The following is an 18,583-nucleotide window of genomic DNA, read 5'->3' on the forward strand; positions in this document are numbered from 1 at the left end:
ATTCTATTATTATTATTATTATTATTATTATTATTATTCATACTTGGCAACTTCAGTTAGTTTGATTATATAAACATCTCCAAAAATTTTCAGCATCCTGTGGTTAGTAAGGGGGACAGACTGTTGGATTAATATAGGGCTGATTAAGCAAAAGGAGAAAAAAAATAAGAGGGCTCCAAAAGTAAGGATGCTGGTAACTAACACACGTTCATGATTGTTCATGGGGTCATGGCCAAGGTGGGAAGACAATGAAACCTGGAATAGAAAGAGTCTCTGAGAAGCGAAGAACATCCTTGGGAAGAGAGAGCAGCTTTAATGAAGATGGGGAGGGGGAGGTTGAAGGGGCATGATTTGAGGAAAGGAATGATAGAAGAAAATTAAAGAATTCTATAATTATATCATCCACACCTGACTCAGAGCTCAAAACATTTCACAGCTCTGAACAATTTTATAACTGTTTGAATACCATCATTCCAGCTTTCCTGACAGGATGAGCTATGAGGAAGATTGACTAGTAGGACCTTACATTGTGGCTAATTACCTGGGATGCAGCATCTCGGGGTTGCTCAGATGTCTTTACCAAACAATAGCTTTATTTCTGTGACATCCTCACTATGAAAAAGACACAAAAAACTAGAGCTCCTTTGGTCAAATAATAGAATATGGCCTTCCCATTATATGTTATTCACTTTCATCAATTTCTACTTCTATGGCCTTCTAAATCCCTGTTTCCAGCAACCTAATTTTTCAGTCCTCTAGAAAATCTTTCTTTTTCCTGTTAAGTTTTCCAACAAGCAAAATGTTTCCTCTATCTCTCACCTAAGTCTAGAATTCGGCTACACATGTATAGACCTACTTGACTATGTTTAACTTCCTGTCTGTTTGTCCAAGTATTGCCAACCTCAATCCCTGCCAGTGTCTAGAACTTGGTACCATACCTTTAATATTTTGTATTGCCACTTAAACATACCTGACCTAATGAGTCAATCTAATTCAAGATATATGTCTATTAAGTCAAGTCTTACTGATAAATCCGAAGATACCCCCAGAAATTATTAAAAAGCAGTTGGGTAATACCAAGTACTATAGATTTCTAAAAACTTTAATGCCTTCTTCAGTTAATATTGTAAGGGCTATTTATTATTTGTTTTCTCTCTGAAATTGGAAATTGTTTCAGCTTTGACCAATGAGACATACCTTACTGTGTGCAGAAGAAATGCTAATTAGATATCCTTTCAGTGACAAATGAGACACTGCAGTAAGTGAAGTAGCACTTTGGCTTACACTGAACTCCATACCTGAGCGCATAGCCTCTTTCTGAATGCTTTCATAGTCATGCCAGTCTTTTCTTCTCAAACCATCTGTCCATGCATAGAATTGCCCATCTCCCAGGCCCAGTGGAAATGTCTGTGGAAAAGGAAAGTATTCAGAGCATAAAAAGGAGGTATTTCCTTTTGCATGGTAGGTAAACACAGCCAGGCACATAATAGGCAATCAAAGAATATTTGTTGAATAAGTGTTCTTTCCAAGTATACTGGAAAGAAAGCTATTCCTAGTGACCAGATTAATATACATTTTAAAACCCTGTTTCAGCTTCTTTTCTTTTTTAATTTATTGTCTAAAGTTTTACATATGTCTCCTTTTTCCCTGCTTACCCCCCCCCCCGCCCTGCCCAGCCATTCCCACCCCAGGCAAGCCCCGACCACCTTAGTGTCTGTGTCCATTGGTTATGCTAATATGCATGCATACAAGCCCATTAGTTGCTTTCTAACCCCTCTCCCCTGTCATTTGTCTCTGGATCTATTCTTGTTCATCAAATTATGTTGATCATTATATCCTACATATGAGTGAGATCATGTGATATTTATCTTTCTCTGACTGGCTTATTTCTCTTAGCATAATGCTCTCCAGTTCCATTCATGCTGTTGCAAATGGTAAAAGTTTCTTCTTTTTTATAGCAGTGTAGTATTCCATTGTGTAGATGTACCACAGTTTTTTAATCCACTCATCTGCTAATGTGCACTTAGGTTGTTTCCAAATCTTAGCTATTGTAAATTGTGCTGTTATGAACATAGGGGTGCATATATCCTTTCTGATTCTTATTTCTGGTTTCATGTGTCAACCACAACATCTATCCTTTCCTATTTTATTTCATCCAGAGACTTTAGTAATAATTTAGCATATCACCTTCCATGAGCATAAAAGCCTAATTGTTTTCACTTGCCCAAAGTGTAAATACTAGTAATGCTGCCAATTTTGGTATGAAATGGAATGAATTTTGTTTGTGATTTGTATGGTTTCACCAATTTTGATCAAGTGTATTTGAATGGCCTGATAATAACATTAGCAACCATTCATTGAATGCTCACTATGTGCCGGGTACTATGTTAAATACTCTGTATATTGAAGATTGTTCAATCTTTATGATAGTTTTTGGTTGCTAATCTCTATTTTTTTCTCCCTATTAAACTTGAGGCCCAGAGAACTGAAATAACTTGAATTAAACCACAGTGGCAAAGTCAGAACTTGGACCCATTCTATTAAGATGAAAATTGTGGTCTTAAAAATTAGTAAATACTGCCTACTATCTAGATTTCTGGTAAAGTATGCTACCCGGCGATGCTTACAGTTGAAAACTATCACCCACTCAACAACTGCAGTCACAACATATGTTTTATGCTTTGGTAAAACCCAATATGTTCTAATGTCAAATTAAAAAGTATTTCTGTGTACATTGCTGAAACTACTATTTTTATGGTGTTTATTTTTGGTAATAAGAAAAATGTTTTAAATAAATATTATTTTCACCAGTCTTAATAGTCAAGAAAATATAAAATAAATGTTTTCATGTTTACATATCATTTCCTTTTTATTTGGTTTATGTTTGAAATAAGTAATATATCTACAGAAGAAGGTAAAGAAAGATTTTTTAAAGTTTCCATTTAGGTAAAACTAAAGAATAATTTCAGTGAGGAAATTTTATTCTATGAGCCTTTTCAAGGCAAATAAAGTATCTTATTAGTTCGAAATAGTGCAACTATTGTGCTTATAAAAATTATCTACCTTCAGTCCATATTTATAGATTGTAAGGATCCATTTACTTTTGAAAGAATGAAATGGAGCTAATAAAGAAAATCAATGTAGTTAAAATCAGAGGAAAGATTACCTAAACCCTATATATTTAAAGGAATTTGTTTATAAGAGTGATGAGTTCAGGAAAAACAGGACTAAACAAACATACAAGGATAACAATGAGTTTTATGCAAAATGAGGGATATATAAAAACAAGAAGATTTTTTTAAAGGAAGATATAAAGAAAGAAAAGCTATGACAAAATTAACAGAAAAGAATAACATAAAAATAGAAGGAAATGTGAAAAACAATTGGGGTATTAGTAGCAAACACTAGAAAAAAATGTCATGCATTTTTTTCCTAATTGATATTGATTTTATAATTAAACTCAGCTATGAAGCTGAAGTTTTAAATAATCAGATAACTTTAGAATATAAAATCCATGTTTTGTCTCAGCCATGCATTTACAATGGTAAGTACTCAGCAATAAGAAAATCTTTCACATTGATTTAGATAATACCAATTTATATACATCACTTTCAGATTAAAATAGTTTCAAAATAAGTTTTGACATGAAATGGAGAAACAGTTGTGCGAAATCCAAATATGCAAAGTTCTGTCTGGTTACATATTAGTTGGCACACCGGCCCCCTTACACAGAAGGAAGGGAGAGACTGACGAAAGACACAGACCACTCCAGGTTGGTAGGCAGCAGGTTTAATAAGCAAGGCAACTACATACAAGACTTGCCTTAGTCTGTGCTGTGAGATGAGTAGGTCTCAGCACCTGCTGGCCAGAATCTTAAACCTATAGAGAGGCTTTAACTGGTTCAGTAAGGTGTTCAGTCCGGGTGGTCCAACAAAACCTTACTCTCAAGGCTAACTCCTTGAAAAAATTGTAGGAATGGTGGGCAGGGCATACATTCCAAGGTCAAGGGAAAGGGGGTGAGGAGCCTCTGAATGCCCAGGGTCAAGGTCCTGGGAAAACCAGTGATCACATCCTCTTAATGGCTCCCTCCAACATTCCACCCCTCCACTGGCTCTTACAATTTTCCACGCCCCCTCTTCCTCAATTGGCCTTGAGTGGTCAGCAAGGTGTTTTATTAGCATTGAGATGGCTCGTTTGGCAGCTATCTGGCTGCACTGGAGGCACATGCCTCCACAAGATTTTAGACACATGCAAGATAAACACAGATTAAGATAATAATTCCCCAAATAAGTAACAATTTTTTCTACCAAGAGCCCCATGATTGGAATCATTGCTTTACTAAGTCACGTAGACTGGTGGGCATTTACTTGTGTCCTCATATGAATTAATAAAGATGACACATTAGCAGACTCATTATGTATGAACACAAAACATTCTCTTTAGATAATGGCACAGGTGCCTCCTTGAAAGGCAGTATTCATGCCCATGGATATCTGTTTTGGAGGAAAGTTTTTGTCATTAGAGACATTTAAATCAGAAATCAGAAAAGATAGACTGTTGGCTACTATTCAAGGCTTGTTGGGTGAATTCTATAATAACTTCTATCCTATATAATAAAAGCCTAATATGCTGAGTGTCTGGTCAGCTGTTCAACCAATCAAAGTATGTATGTTAATCATACACTAAGGCTGCTCAACCGCTCGCTATGAAGTGCACTGACCACCAGGGGGCAGACGCTCCGACTGGTAGGTTAGCTTGCTGCTGGGGTCCAGCCGATTGGGCCTGAGCAAGACAGGCTGGAAACACCCTGGAGCCCTCCCGTAATTCCTCCCCAACTGGCCAACCTCCCATGTCCCTCCCCAGCTCCGATTGTGCACCAGTGGGGACCCTCGGCCTGGCCTGCACCCTCTCACAATCTGGGATCCCTTGGGGGATGTTGGAGAGCCAGTTTCGCCCTGATCCCTCAGGACAGGCTGAGGGACCCCACTGGTGCACAAATTCGTGCACCGGGCCTCTAGTGTGATATAAAGTCCATGAGGCAGTGGCAGCACAAAGAGGATGGCCAAATGATTGTACAGGTGGAAAACGGAACATGCCCAAATGGCCTTGAGGAGAAGGAGGTTGGCAGCTTTAGGAAGTGGACCTGGTTGTGTATACCATGGACGTTGGCTGGAGGAGGAGCACTGTCTGGGTGAAGAGATAATTAGGGGCCAACTAGGACCCCCAGCTTCTCCTCTCTCTCCAATGGTGCATGTTTCACTCCAGGTACTGTGTATTTTAATATGTCTGGTTTGCAGCAGACATATTGGGATAGAGTTGTTCCCTCTCACCCAGGGGTACAAAGTAACTCACTCATCTCTGTGGGATGTCCCATTGCAAATTCCAGTAGATAATGTCTTTCCCCGGGCAAGATGGGACTTGTGTTCTCAGCAGCACAGCTCGTTGATCCACAAATAAGAGAGGAAATGGCTCTCTTTGTCTTCCGTACTTTTCAGGTGTTGGGTGTGTTGGCAGGGTCCCCAGTCTGGAATATGGGTCACAGGCCCTGCTGGCTGATCATTCAAATGTATTAAAGCCTGAGATAGCACTTTAGTCCAGCCAAACAAGGTGTTTTATCTGTTAGTAATTTAACCTACTGCTTTAATATTCCATTTTTCCTTTCTACCAAACATGTTGCTTGCTGGTTATAGGTGAGATGGGATCTCCATTCAATGTCATGTTCCTTTGCCCAGTCTGGCACCTTTGAAATGAGACCCCAATCACTGTCTATTCCACAAGGGTATCCAAACATGGAACTCAGCTTCTCTTACCCCCTAATGGTGGCAGCCTGTTTTACACAATGATAGGGAAAGTTTATATTAGGGCAGACACAGTCTTCACACACAATAGGGCATATTTAGAACCATCACACAGAGGGAGGGGGCCTATATAATCATTTGCCAATCCAGCACCTGCTGGGAAATTTTGTGGATGGCCTCAAACACCTGTGGCAATTGTCTTGGGCATTGTTTACAACACACAAGACATGCTGTTGATACATTTACCTTGTGACTGCATTTCAAGGGCAATCAAGCATCCTTGGCCACATTCCATCCCACAGCCACTTCAGTGGCCAGTCTTTCTGTGCACAAAATCTGATGTATCTACTGAAGGCTCCTTTGCTAGGGTGCATACTTGAGTGAAGACATCAGCTTCCTGATTGCCGGGGGTGTGAGTGCCTCGTGAGCCTGGACTTGGAAGGTGGTGAGGACTGCCTCAGGCTCTTGCAGGCAAACTCAAATGTTTTTCCACATATCCTGACCCTACAAGGGCTTATTCATGATCACCTGCCCCTCAGCTTCCAATTGTCCAAGCCATAGGGTTAATCCCTTTAGAACAGACCAACTGTCAGTGCAAAGGATTACCATCCTGGGCTCAAGAATGCTCACCAGCAAAACCAATTTGAGTTCAACCTATTGGCTGCTGCAGAGGCTCAGTGCATGACATTTGTGCATGGGTAGGGTCCCTCGGCCTGGCCCATGATCAGGGCCGATCTGTGGGGCAACCAGTGGGGTTATCAGAGGGGGTCCCTCCTGGTGCTGCCTGCTTACTGGCCCCACCCCCCACCGCTGCTGCTGGTCACCTTCCTCTGTGGGGAGATCGGCAGGGCGATCAGGGGGCCCCCGCTGGCACCCGCCTTGGCTGGCCTGGGGCCTGCGGGCTGGGGGCAGCTCCTGTGTTGAGTGTCCGGGCCCTGGTGGTCAGTGTGTGTCATAGCAACCAGTCATTCTGCCATTTGGTCGATTTGCATATTAGGCTTTTATTTTATAGGATGGTGTTAGTGTTAGACTGATTAGAGACTACAGTCCGTGTGGTTGAGTTGCCCTTACTAGACCCATCTTAGTTTGAAACAATACAACTATTTTGCTAATGAAAAAGTATCTGCCAGTCCATCTTTCTACCTTATAAAAGATCCACTTGTTTTGAAAGAGTGGAAATAGAGCTACTATCAGCCAGAATTTCCCCCACTCCCTCCCTACAGGCCACAGGGGCTTCCACAGGTATATGGGTAGAGTATTTGGAATATCTACATACTCTATGGGTCTAGTGTCTAGAGACAGTGGGCTGGTGGACAGGGTGCTCCTCTGCTGCAAACAAGCATGCTACTTAAGCCAGGGTGAGATTTCGGAGCCATGGCAGAGGTGGGCTGATGAAACATATTCTCAACCCACCCTTGAAAAGAAAGGAAGTTCTTAATATACTATGCTGTTCCTTTGGGAGAGGCTCGACCTGGAGAAGCATTGTGCACACTGCTAGGAGCTGCTGATGTATGGGGGTATATTGGGTTCCTACTTCCTTCCAGAACTGGGACCATAATCCTAGGGGTACTCTCCCTTTCTGTTATCTCTGCCCCAGAGCCCAACCCATAGCTTCCAAAGTCACAGATACATCTAATTCAAATGGTAGCCCTACTTGGGAGATGCCCAGAGCTTTAATCTGTTTCATCTGTATTTTGCCTTCTCAAAGGCGACTTGTTGCTCTGATCCCCAGTTCCACATGTGCCTTTTTTCCCCCCCAGGGAATATAAGGGATGGAGGCACTGTTTCAGGAGGGGGAGGGTCCTCCAAAGCTCCAAAGTGCCAAAGTGTCTATAAAAGCTGATACCTCTTTCCCATTCTTGGGGGTTGGATAGGCTTGCAATTTATCAACTATAGCTTCTTGGACAACATGGGTCTTATTCAACCAATGACTCCCCAAAACTTCACAGTAGTGCCTGGGCCTTGAATTTTCTGTGGGTTCACTGACTATCCTGTTCCTCACAGATGTTCCAACAAAGTCTGTAGTGTCCTGCAGTAGAGACAGTCCTCATGTTAGTGCTGTATGGCCAATATAACGGGCCCGTTTTACTGATGTGGGAAAGGAGAACAGAGATCTTGGGCTACCATCCCTGACATATTGTGGGGCTGTGAAGGTAATCCTGGGGACGCACTGGAAAGGTCCATTATTCCCTCTCCCACATGAAGGCAAATTAATCTTGTGACTCAGCAGCCAGGGGTATATGGAAAAAAAGCATTGGCTAAGCCCAACACAGCATGATGCACTCCTAGGATTGGGGCCAAGATATCTAAGATGATGGCAATGTTGGGAACAGATGCATGAATAAGGGGCCACTACCTTGTTCAATTCTCGGCAGTCCACAGTTATCCTGAATGAGCCATCGGGCTTTTTTAACCACACTGGGCAGCTGAAAACACTGTAGGCAAGGTGGACAATACCAACTTGGTGTAGTTCTTTGCTATTTTCTCCTATTTCCTTATGCCTCCCCAGGCAATTTATATTGTTCTATTGTTGCCACTTTTTGTGGGAGCAGTAGACTTGCTGGTTCCCAATTGGTATTTCCCATCAATACTGATTTGATTACTCTAACTTGGAGGCAGATTTTACCCATAGAGTTTTGCAGAGTTTGCCCTTGTAGGCTATCAATGACCAATATTGTCCCTGAGATTGGAGAGAGAAAAGCCTTGTTTTCTCCTGGGGGAAAATGTTTAATCTTCAGTGTCAAAGGGACCTTCCTGACCGTCTTGTTTCCCTCCATAACATCAATGGCACTGAGGGAGCCAGAAATGAGGGTTATTATGTATTAGACTACATTTGGCTCCAGTGGCAACCAGAACAGTCCATCATCTTTTTTATCTTTCTGGGGACCAGTGAGTATTGAGCTCAAAATGAGGCCAATGATCCCCTTCAGTTTTGTCTTACATCCTATACTCAGGTGTGGGAGGTATCCACCCCCAATAGGACTGTATCTCCCAGGCTCTAATGGAGCAGACAGGGCATGAGAAATGGTAGAGGCAGGTGGGGCAAGTCATAATTATTGTTCAGATTTTAAGGCTTTTCATAGAACAACCAACACAGCCATGGTGTCAAACCACATTTGCTTCTGGGTTATTTTCACCAGACCCTTTATAACAATAAACTCAGCAGGAGTGTGTTCTCTCATCATGAGCCTTTCCTGGATTGGGGGCTGCCCCACTGGCTGGGGTTGTTGTTACTTTACTTTTGGTTTCCTTTGTATTGTGAGTCAGACAGTACTCAAGGTTAAGTTCAGTTCATGGTCAACCACCACAACGTCCTCCTCTTCCTTCTCCTCACTTTCTCCTCATTTTACCTCTTACTGTCCCACTCAAGCTTTGTTACAAGCACTTGGACTTTAATCCATGGCAGCTGCACCCTCTTAGCTTTACAAAATAGCACCCTAAAGTCTTCAATGTATTATCCTGCTCTCCTACCTCTTCTTCTAGCCTGAAAGCCAGAAAAGAAGTAGACACAAGTCCTCCTCTAACCTCAGCTCATCCTCCAAATTTCTCACTCCAGCTTCAGCCTCTAGGTGGACATGGGCGCTGAGCACTGTCCACAATCAAGGCAAGCCCACTGCCCACAGCCATGTGCTTCCCTTCTTTGCTGATGAGAGCTACATGCAGTTCCTCAAATACTCATTAGACCAGCTGGCATTTTCAGGGTGTCCCCACTCTCACATAGGAGCACACAAGCACCTAACTTACAGACCACCCCTCCCCACATAAAGGTCAAAGACCTATTTATTACATTTACTGGCTAACTTACCAATTGTTGGTTCAAACACTGCCTCCCCCAACCCTTCCCCACCACACACACAGACACACAGACCCAGTGGGCAAAGGATAGACCAAAGCAAGTAGCAGGCCACTCCAGATTGGTAAGTGGCAGGTTCAATAAGCAAGGGAACATACTTACCAGCCTTGTCTTGGGGAGCTGGGAGATAAGTAGATCTCTGCACCTGCCGCCATTTTACACTGTAGAGGCCTTAACTGGGCCAGTCACATATTCAGTCTAATAACACCTTACTCTCTCTAGGCTACATGCTTGAACAACTCCTAGTGTGGAAAGATGTGGAGAGCAGCTACAGTGTTTGGAGAGATTCAAGCCTCGGACTAATGAGAGGGCACAGTCCTCTCATTGCCACGTGCAAGTCCCAGCTTGGAGGGCAGAGCCCTCCCAGCACAATTATAGCCAGAGGCTATAGTTATAAGCTTCAACCTATGGTCCGAACACGTGGCCCCACGTGCCTGAGTGATGTGGGCTTGATAGAGTTCAGGTGCATGTAATTGAGTGGTTTCGAAACTCACGAGAACATTGTAACCACGCCCTTACTTTGCCTTGTGGAATCGGGCTATAACAATGGTCGGCAAACTGCGGCTCGCGAGCTACATGCGGCTCTTTGGCCCCTTGAGTGTGGCTCTTCCACAAAATACCACGTGCGGGCGCGCACATGCAGTGTGATTGAAACTTGGTGGCCCATGCACAGAAGTCGTTTTTCGGCCTGGGCGAGTCTATTTTGAAGTGGTTCTAACGCCGAGCCACACTCAAGGGGCCAAAGAGCCTCATGTGGCTCATGAGCCGTGGTTTGCCAACTACTGCACTAGGTGATTTCTGTGACTCAACCATTGTGCTCCCCACTCATAGAGGATTGGAGTTTGAATGAGAGAAGTATGTTTTCAGAATACTAGCAACAGGTGAAAACAAGGGTGCCAAACCATTCTAAAAAACAGGGTTCCACGGGAGTCTATATACCAACTATTACTGTATTTAACCAAAGCTCTCATCTCTCACTAGGCTCCCAGAAAGCTGCTAGCCTGCCTTACACCCTTAGACAAAAGATAGATGAATTCTTATCATGCAGTTATTGGATGGCTCCCAGGTATACACACAGTAACTGCATGAAAAACCCTCTTCTCAGAGAACATCAGAGTAGAATTTTCACTATTTCACTCATAAATATGACCAGCTAGCCAAGGATTATCAGACATTTAAGAGAGCTTTTAATGTAAAATTCAGAGGCCAAAGTAAATAAAAGTTACAATAAACTTTAAGGAAACAAAGGCAATATAAGGCAGAGAAGAAAACTTCCCCCCAAAATCTAAATTAAATTTCCTCAAAGAACTTTAAGAAGAAGTTCCTCATAGAAATTGAAATTTAAAAAGAAACGAGCACTTAGCAAAAGAAACAGCTCTTGCAAAGTGAAAATGGAATAGCATGCATAGAATAATTAAGAGGCAGTTTGAAAATTGAAGGTCAAAGGAACCGTACTCATTCGCAAAGTATGTGCCAAACCTACTGAATTATCTTTTTTTAAAAAATATATATTTTATTGATTTTTTTATAGAGAGGAAGGGAGAGGGATAGAGAGTTAGAAACATCGATGAGAGATAAACATAGATCAGCTGCCTCCTGCACACCCCCTACTGGGGATGTGCCTGCAACCAAGGTACATGCCCTTGACCGGAATCTAACCTGGAACCCTTCAGTCTGCAGGCCAATGCTCTAACTGAGCCAAACCGGTTAGGACCCTACTGAATTATCTTATTCACAGGGCGGGCTGATGACCAATATAAAGATTAGATGTATTTGCAAACTTTTCACCCACCAGAAAGGTGAATAAATAATTAATCCCAGTCCATTTGAATAGAACTACCTTGGTTCTGAAAGCCTGATCATCTAGTAAATTAAATAGAAAAAATATATAAATAATAAGAAGAAACAAAAGAGTCAGTGGCAAAAGAAATATAATATTGAAAGGAGGCAGCAAAAGGGCAGCTAGCTTAGTGATCATCCCCTCCTGAATGGATAAGCAGGATGAATGTCTCCTTAAAAGAAAAACAAAACAAAACAAAAATAGAAAAACAAACTTAATCTTTATTTTCAAACACACATTAAAAGAAGAGTTACAGTGCTTCCAAAGATATTAGGATAAACTACTGCTGTATACAGGGTATGGCAAAAGTAGATTTACAGTTGTAAGTATAGGAAACAGAGTTTATTCTTGTATTATTATTTACTAGAGGCCTGGTGCATGAAATTCATGCACAGGGGGGTGTCCCTCAGCCCAGTCTGCACCCTCTCCAATCTGGGACATCCCTCTCACAATCCAGGATTGCTGGCTCCCAACCGCTCACCTGCCTGCCTGCCTGATTGCCCCCTAACCACTCCCCTGCCAGCCTGATCGATGCTTAACTGCTTCCCTGCTGGCCCGATTGCCCCTAACTGCCCTCCCCTGAAGGCCTGGTCCCTCCCAACTTCCCTCCCCTGCTGGCCTGATTGCCTACAACTGCCCTCCCCTGCCAGCCATCTTGTGGTGGCCATCTTTGACCACATGGGGGCAGCCATCTTGTGTGTTGGAGTGGTGGACAATTTGCATATTACTCTTTTATTAGATAGGATTAATTATTGTATTATTTTCCATATGACCAACTGGAAACCTACTTTTGCCCCACCCTGTATGTAAAAGTTCAAGCTAATACAAAATAAGGCTATTAATAAGGCTAAAGGGGGGGAAAAACCTACAAAAAGGGAAGGATGATTATAGCACACTATTGGATTCAGATATGAATACTCATACCTAAATATTGGATAACAAAAATTGTTGCTATAACTACACTGAGGGTTGAGAAAAAGAGAAGATTAATATTGTTAAATACATATTTACATAATAAGAAAACAATAGATAAAACAAAAACAAACAAAAATACTCAGAGAAAAATGATACAAAGACACTATCTGCAAATATGGAAGTGTATAACATGATAAAGGTAAAAAATTGGCATGGTTGTCCCTGGGTATCAGAAATTGCAAGTCAGAGAGAGTGGGCCAGATGAAACTGTGCTTTAATAATAAAGGCTATCTAAGGATATGCTACACTAATACTTCCTCTTAGTTAGATAAATATCACTCACAGACAAGCTAGATTAATGCTACTCACAACCAAGCAGCCTTGGTCACCTGGGAACTTGTTAGAAATACAATTCCCCAGTCTAAACTCACACCTGTTAAATCAGAGAGGAGAGACAGACAACTGTGTTTTAACTAGCTCTCCATGTGACTCTGAGGCTTATTAAAGTATGAGAGCCACTAATTCATATGAAAAGGAATAACAATTATCACATTAAAAGAACATTTTGGATTCATTCGCTAAGTATGTGCCACAAGCTACTGAAGAATCTTTTTCATATTGCGGGCCGATGACCAATATAAAGATTAGATGTGTTTGCAACCTTTTCACCTGCCGGAAAGGTGAGTAAATAATCCCAGTTCATTTGAATAGAGCTACCTTGGATCTGAAAGCCTGGTCAACCAGTAAGTTAAATGGAAAAAACAAAAACAAAAAAACAAATAAGAATTATTATAAAATTAGTTGTATCTGCATCTTTTTCACTGGCCAGAAAGGTGGATGAATAAACCTAAATTAATCCCAGTCTCTTTGTATAGAACCACATTGGTTCTGAAAGCTTAACCATCCATTAAATGACCCATCAGTATTCTGACCTTTTCTTTCACATGAGCAATCTCCAGTGCCCAGATCTATTTGCTTCTCTCTTGGGTTATATCATGTGCCCTCCATAAGATTATAGTAGCACAGAACCATTATCTATGACCTTGTAAAATAAATGTAAAGAGTATTGTACCTTCATGAGGCATATATTTCAGACCCATCATTAGGTCAGCCATTTGTTTTTGTGAGCGCTCTTTCTATTTTTCACCTTGTAGACTTTTTATTCATTGTAATGTCACTACAAATAATTAACTTGGAAAAAAAATCAGGAAGAGAAGAGACAGAATCCATTAAGTAGAAATTATATGTAATAGTGAAAGCTGAATCCCAGAGCCTATTGAAAAATAATATACTAGAGAATGGGTCATGAGAAAAAAAGTTTCCAAGGGTAAAACATTACTCATAGACAATGTGTTTGCCAGAGATATCAAATTCAAACACCTGGGTTCAGAAAAATGATATGAAGGGGTGAAAAGCTATGGTGCACTCTTGGACTACCTGACCACAGTTATTAACTTTGAAATCATGTTAAAACTTCTCTCAGGGTCCGTTTGAAAAATCCCAGGTAAATAAAAAAAATCCCTTGCCTCTAAATTAGAGCAATTTTATTCATTGCAATATTTAGTACAGATGATGATGACATTGAAAAGACACATTGTGTGAATTTCTATAAAGAAAAGATTGTGTGTATTCTAAAACCTCTCTCGGGTTTTATAAATCAACAGCCAATGGACTTATTCTCACAATCAGCCCGATACCTACTACTATAGTTATTCTTTAGAAGACAATATGATGTAGTGAAAGTCCTTTGGATCCAGGGCCAGAAGACATAAATTAAGGTTTTAAACCATATGCAGGAAATTTACATTTCCTCTAAGCTCCTCAGTTAAACTCTTATATGAAGTGAGGGTAATAAAAATAAGACCACCTTACACACCTCACAAGGATTTTTGAGTAGTAAATCAGATAAAATATGAAAAGCCCTTGGCTTATCATAAAGCCACATATAAATGCCAGTTGTTTTCATCATCTCCGCTATTTTTATCCATACATTTGAGTTATTGCCATTGTCCTTGAAAAGTTATAATATACTTATGGAGACAAAATTTATATACATTAAACAAATAATTAATTATGTAGGCCAAACTCTATGTCAGAATATGTTAATAGGATATACAGATGGGTATGAATTCTTATATTGGGTGTGATTATGTTTCTTATATTGAAGTCATTTGGGAGATGTTCTAAGCAAGTGGAACACTACTGTATAAGTAACATAATGATGATATCGATGGAAAAAAGAAGATAACTGACATTTATTCTTACATAATTTTATCCCCATAAGAGCTGGAATAATGAACTAGAGTTTAGAAATGTTAAGGTCACATAATAGTCTTCAAGTCCACATAAGTAGTAAGTAGAAACTAGAATTTGAACTAAACTGGTCTGCCTTTACATCTTATGAATTACAAAAACAAACAAACATAGAGACCTTTTATGATTATCTCATTATTTATTTATTCAAACTCTATAAAGTCATTTTTAAAATGTTAGGAATTAAACAAAAGAGACAAGGTAAAGCCAAAGAAGAATTCATACAAGGACCTTAGACTGTATCCACTGAGCAACAAGGGGTCATTACAGGCTCTGAAACTGGAGAGTAATATGTGAAATGTTATGTGGAAGTCAGTTTTGGTCAAACCCAAGTATAGAGCATGCAATGAGCCAGGAAAAACTATAGAGACGTTTCTGCAATTGTGTATACTCCCAAAATATATTGATAAGTTAGTGTTAGAACACATAATCCCTTTTTTAGTGAATAGAATTGTCTTGTTCTTTACATTCTGTTTAAATTCTCAGACATGACATTGTTAACAAAATAAATAAAAAAAGCCTTGAGCTGGTGTTGGTCACTGAAACCTCCAGTCCATCCTCTTGACCTAGTAAACATGGAATCCGAAGGAGGGCTGAGGACACAGATATATGAAGCAGGCAGAAGGGTGTATGAAGGAGTTCAGCTCTTATTTTTAGAATTTAAAAATTTTCAACAGAATATGGGTTGCTATATAAAATATCTTGATTTTAATTTTTAAACAAATGCAAGTATTCATAAAATATATTGTAGGATCATGTGTTTGGGGTATCTTGGCTACAGTCACCATTGCCATTCCTAAATCAATGGGCAGGCTTCTGCCATAATCTTAATCATGACCTCACTCAGCTTGCCTCAGAAATTGATGACATTGTCTTTTATCTGGTGTAAACTTGACTAACATTACCCAAACCCTGAGCTTATAAATTTATCCTCTGTGTTTATAACAGTGGCATTGGAGATCATTAAAACTAGTTAAAGGTAAACACTGAGTTAGTATTGGTGAGAAAAGCTGCAAAAGTGAGAAAATAAGAAAAGTTTGTTCTGGTAAATAACGAAATAGTGCTCTGGTTTTTATTTTGATAATAAAAATGACAAGACATTTGAGTGGCTTGATGCTCCGAATCCCAGATTACAGATCTTTTGTTCCTGAGGATTCAGTTACATTGACCACACACTTGCAGTGTAAACTTTTGTCCTATGGTAATGGTTGCTTTCATTATACGTTTATCTATGGGACTTATTTGCACACAAAAAAGGCTGCTATCAAACTCATGTTATCATAATACTATTTTATTTGGAATGACTAGATCCATGGAATACAAGGAACACACAATTCCAGAGTTCTACTGACAGAGCTTGCTTTCTACTCCAATCTTTCTGAAACTATTTAAGCATCATTTGTTTGCACAGACAAAGATCATAGGACCTTCATTTTATGATTTCTTGGGTGCTTGTGAAGAATTTCTGAAGATGCCTCCCTATTTGGGTTGAACACATGTCTGGGTAGCTGAAAAAAGAAAGAAAAACACACACATTGTTTTAACTCTCTTTTTTACTATATTGTTACTTCATAAATTTCATTAACATTGTAACCAGCATTATTCATTGTCAGTAAACAGAAGCTTCTGTTAGTAAGTAATCAGAGAGATCAGTAGCAAACTATTCTCTTGTAAATAAGGGGCATCATTATTAATTTCTTTTAGTTAAATACCATTGACTGCAAGTGCCTAGTAAGAACCGCCCTGATATTAAATAGGTTTAAGAACTCAGCAGTAGTTAAATCCAGCTGACATACTCTATTTCCACTCAAGCATATGATGTAGAAGAGTTGTGTTACTGACCCTCAAAATTACTATAATTTTTACTTTTTTTTTCCACATGGAAACATGTTAACTCAGCAGGAGCGTCCTCCACATCCTTGATTGCTAGGCAGCAGCATACCTTGTAGAAATATCCAGAAGATCAGCCTGTTACAAACATGACATTTTCTGAGATGTATTCCCATCTCAAAGGCTTCTTTTTGTGATTCCTAAAGGGAAAGATAAAAACCAATAACGAAAATTTAGTATAGAAGTGGACAGCATTTCTGTGAAAATGTAAAAGCAAAGAAAAATCATGTCCAAAAAAATCATATTATATTAACCTTCAAGTGTCACCTGGCCCCCTGGTGATGGAGATCCATACTCTTGCCGTTTCCTGTGGGTATTAAGTCTGGGTTTCCTGACCCTCTGAAATTTCTTCAGAAGGACATCATATGGTGCCTCTAGAATTCCACCCTATCAATTCTTCAAGGGAAAAAACATAGCATCCTCAGTTGTTCTCCAGAATCATTGTTATCTTAAAATATGACTCTATGTCCTTATTAATCTGAGCTTACTGTGCTATGTCTGAAGGGAAACATACAACACAGGAAGATGGGATGAGGATTAGAGAGAAAAAGCAGAGATCTTTTGTCATAAGTGTGATAGTGATAAAGAAACCAAATCAAGTGTCAGCTCTTTCTCCAAGCTGTATGCCACCCAGGAGCTTTTATATATTTACTAACAAAATAAACAGTATAACAGCCATGGACCCAGAATTACAGCTGAGAATGCAGGATTAGTTTATAATTAAGTCATGATTAGACGACAGCATGTCACAGTCACAGGCTTTAAACTCCTCAAAGATCACTGTATAAACATATGCTCAATCGGCTGTAGTTATTACCACTTTCACAAAGACTGCAATCATCATTGCATCAGCTATATGCATACAAATGTAGATGAGACCTCAACATTACATACAAGGAGACTTTTCTACTTTTGGTATTGTTGGAATTTTAAGTGGTTTTTATAGCAATCATTTAAAATTTGTATCTGAAAGAAATTTTCTAAATGATAAAGATAATTGAATATGCAAACTTCATAGCTGAAAAGCTCAAACAATGTTTTTTGGCCTGCCTATTTCAATAGCCATAATTTAAGCTAATTTAATCTTCTGGAAAATCAAGTCAAAAGGTAAACAGTCATTGTAAGTCATCAAAAATTTAACAAGTATTTATTTTCACGGGTACCAGAGTATAACAGGCAAACCTGTGTAAAATGGATCATTGTAAGTAGATATATTGCTCAGAGATAGAGAACACAGAGTATCCATACTATTTTGCTTCTACTATCAGCATTTTAATACTGGTATAATTGTATTCAATCTACCATTCAGCTGATCTGCCTACGGATATTTATTATTCAATGTCTACTGTGACACTAGAAATATACTTGTCAGTCAGACAAATTTGCAGCCCTTAGGGACCTTCTAGTAGAAAGAAACACTTATTCATTGAACCAATTATAACTGAGCATCTACTATGTGCCTGATACTGTTCTGGGAACTTGGGATTTATCAATGACTAATGCAGAGAAACATTCATACCCTTGAGGAGCTTACATAAATTACATTATAAAAACGTGTTATAAAAATATAAAATAAACAAGTAAACTATATAATAGTATTTTCAAAGAAGTCTTTTTACTTTATTAATTTAAAATATTATAGGAGAAAGAGTAAACAGAAGCTTCTCTTCTGGGGGCAGAGGTCAGTTGAGTTTGAAACATACTGAATTTAAGGTGCCTAAGACTACTTAAAAAGAGTTATAACATTTTTTCCACTGGAAAATTTCACTTTAAAAAAATTACTTAAACATAGTATTTCATCTGAAAATAGAGTCTTGTTCTTATGTGGGTGAGCAAACATCTTTTTGGGCATAAGTGTCAATGCTTTGACCATCCAAACCAGCTTGCTTTTATTTTTCTTTCTTTCTTTCTTTCTTTCTTTCTTTCTTTCTTTCTTTCTTTCTTTCTTTCTTTCTTTCTTTCTTTCTTTCTTTC

General features: G+C 39.5%; 1 protein-coding gene across 1 annotated transcript in view; it reads right to left on the bottom strand.

Annotated features, from left to right (window-relative positions):
- The window catches only part of GALNTL6 (polypeptide N-acetylgalactosaminyltransferase like 6), a gene marked incomplete at both ends in the record, with an annotated part of 964,759 nt that overhangs the window by 630,231 nt on the left and 315,945 nt on the right, over positions 1–18,583 (bottom strand). The window contains one exon of the mRNA XM_079773123.1: positions 1,299–1,407. Coding sequence (XP_079629249.1) covers positions 1,299–1,407 — 109 coding nt within the window. The remainder of the gene's footprint in view (positions 1–1,298; positions 1,408–18,583) is intronic.

Source organism: Cnephaeus nilssonii, assembly GCF_951640355.1.
Source record: "Cnephaeus nilssonii genome assembly, chromosome: 5".
Taxonomy (NCBI): domain Eukaryota; kingdom Metazoa; phylum Chordata; class Mammalia; order Chiroptera; family Vespertilionidae; genus Cnephaeus; species Cnephaeus nilssonii.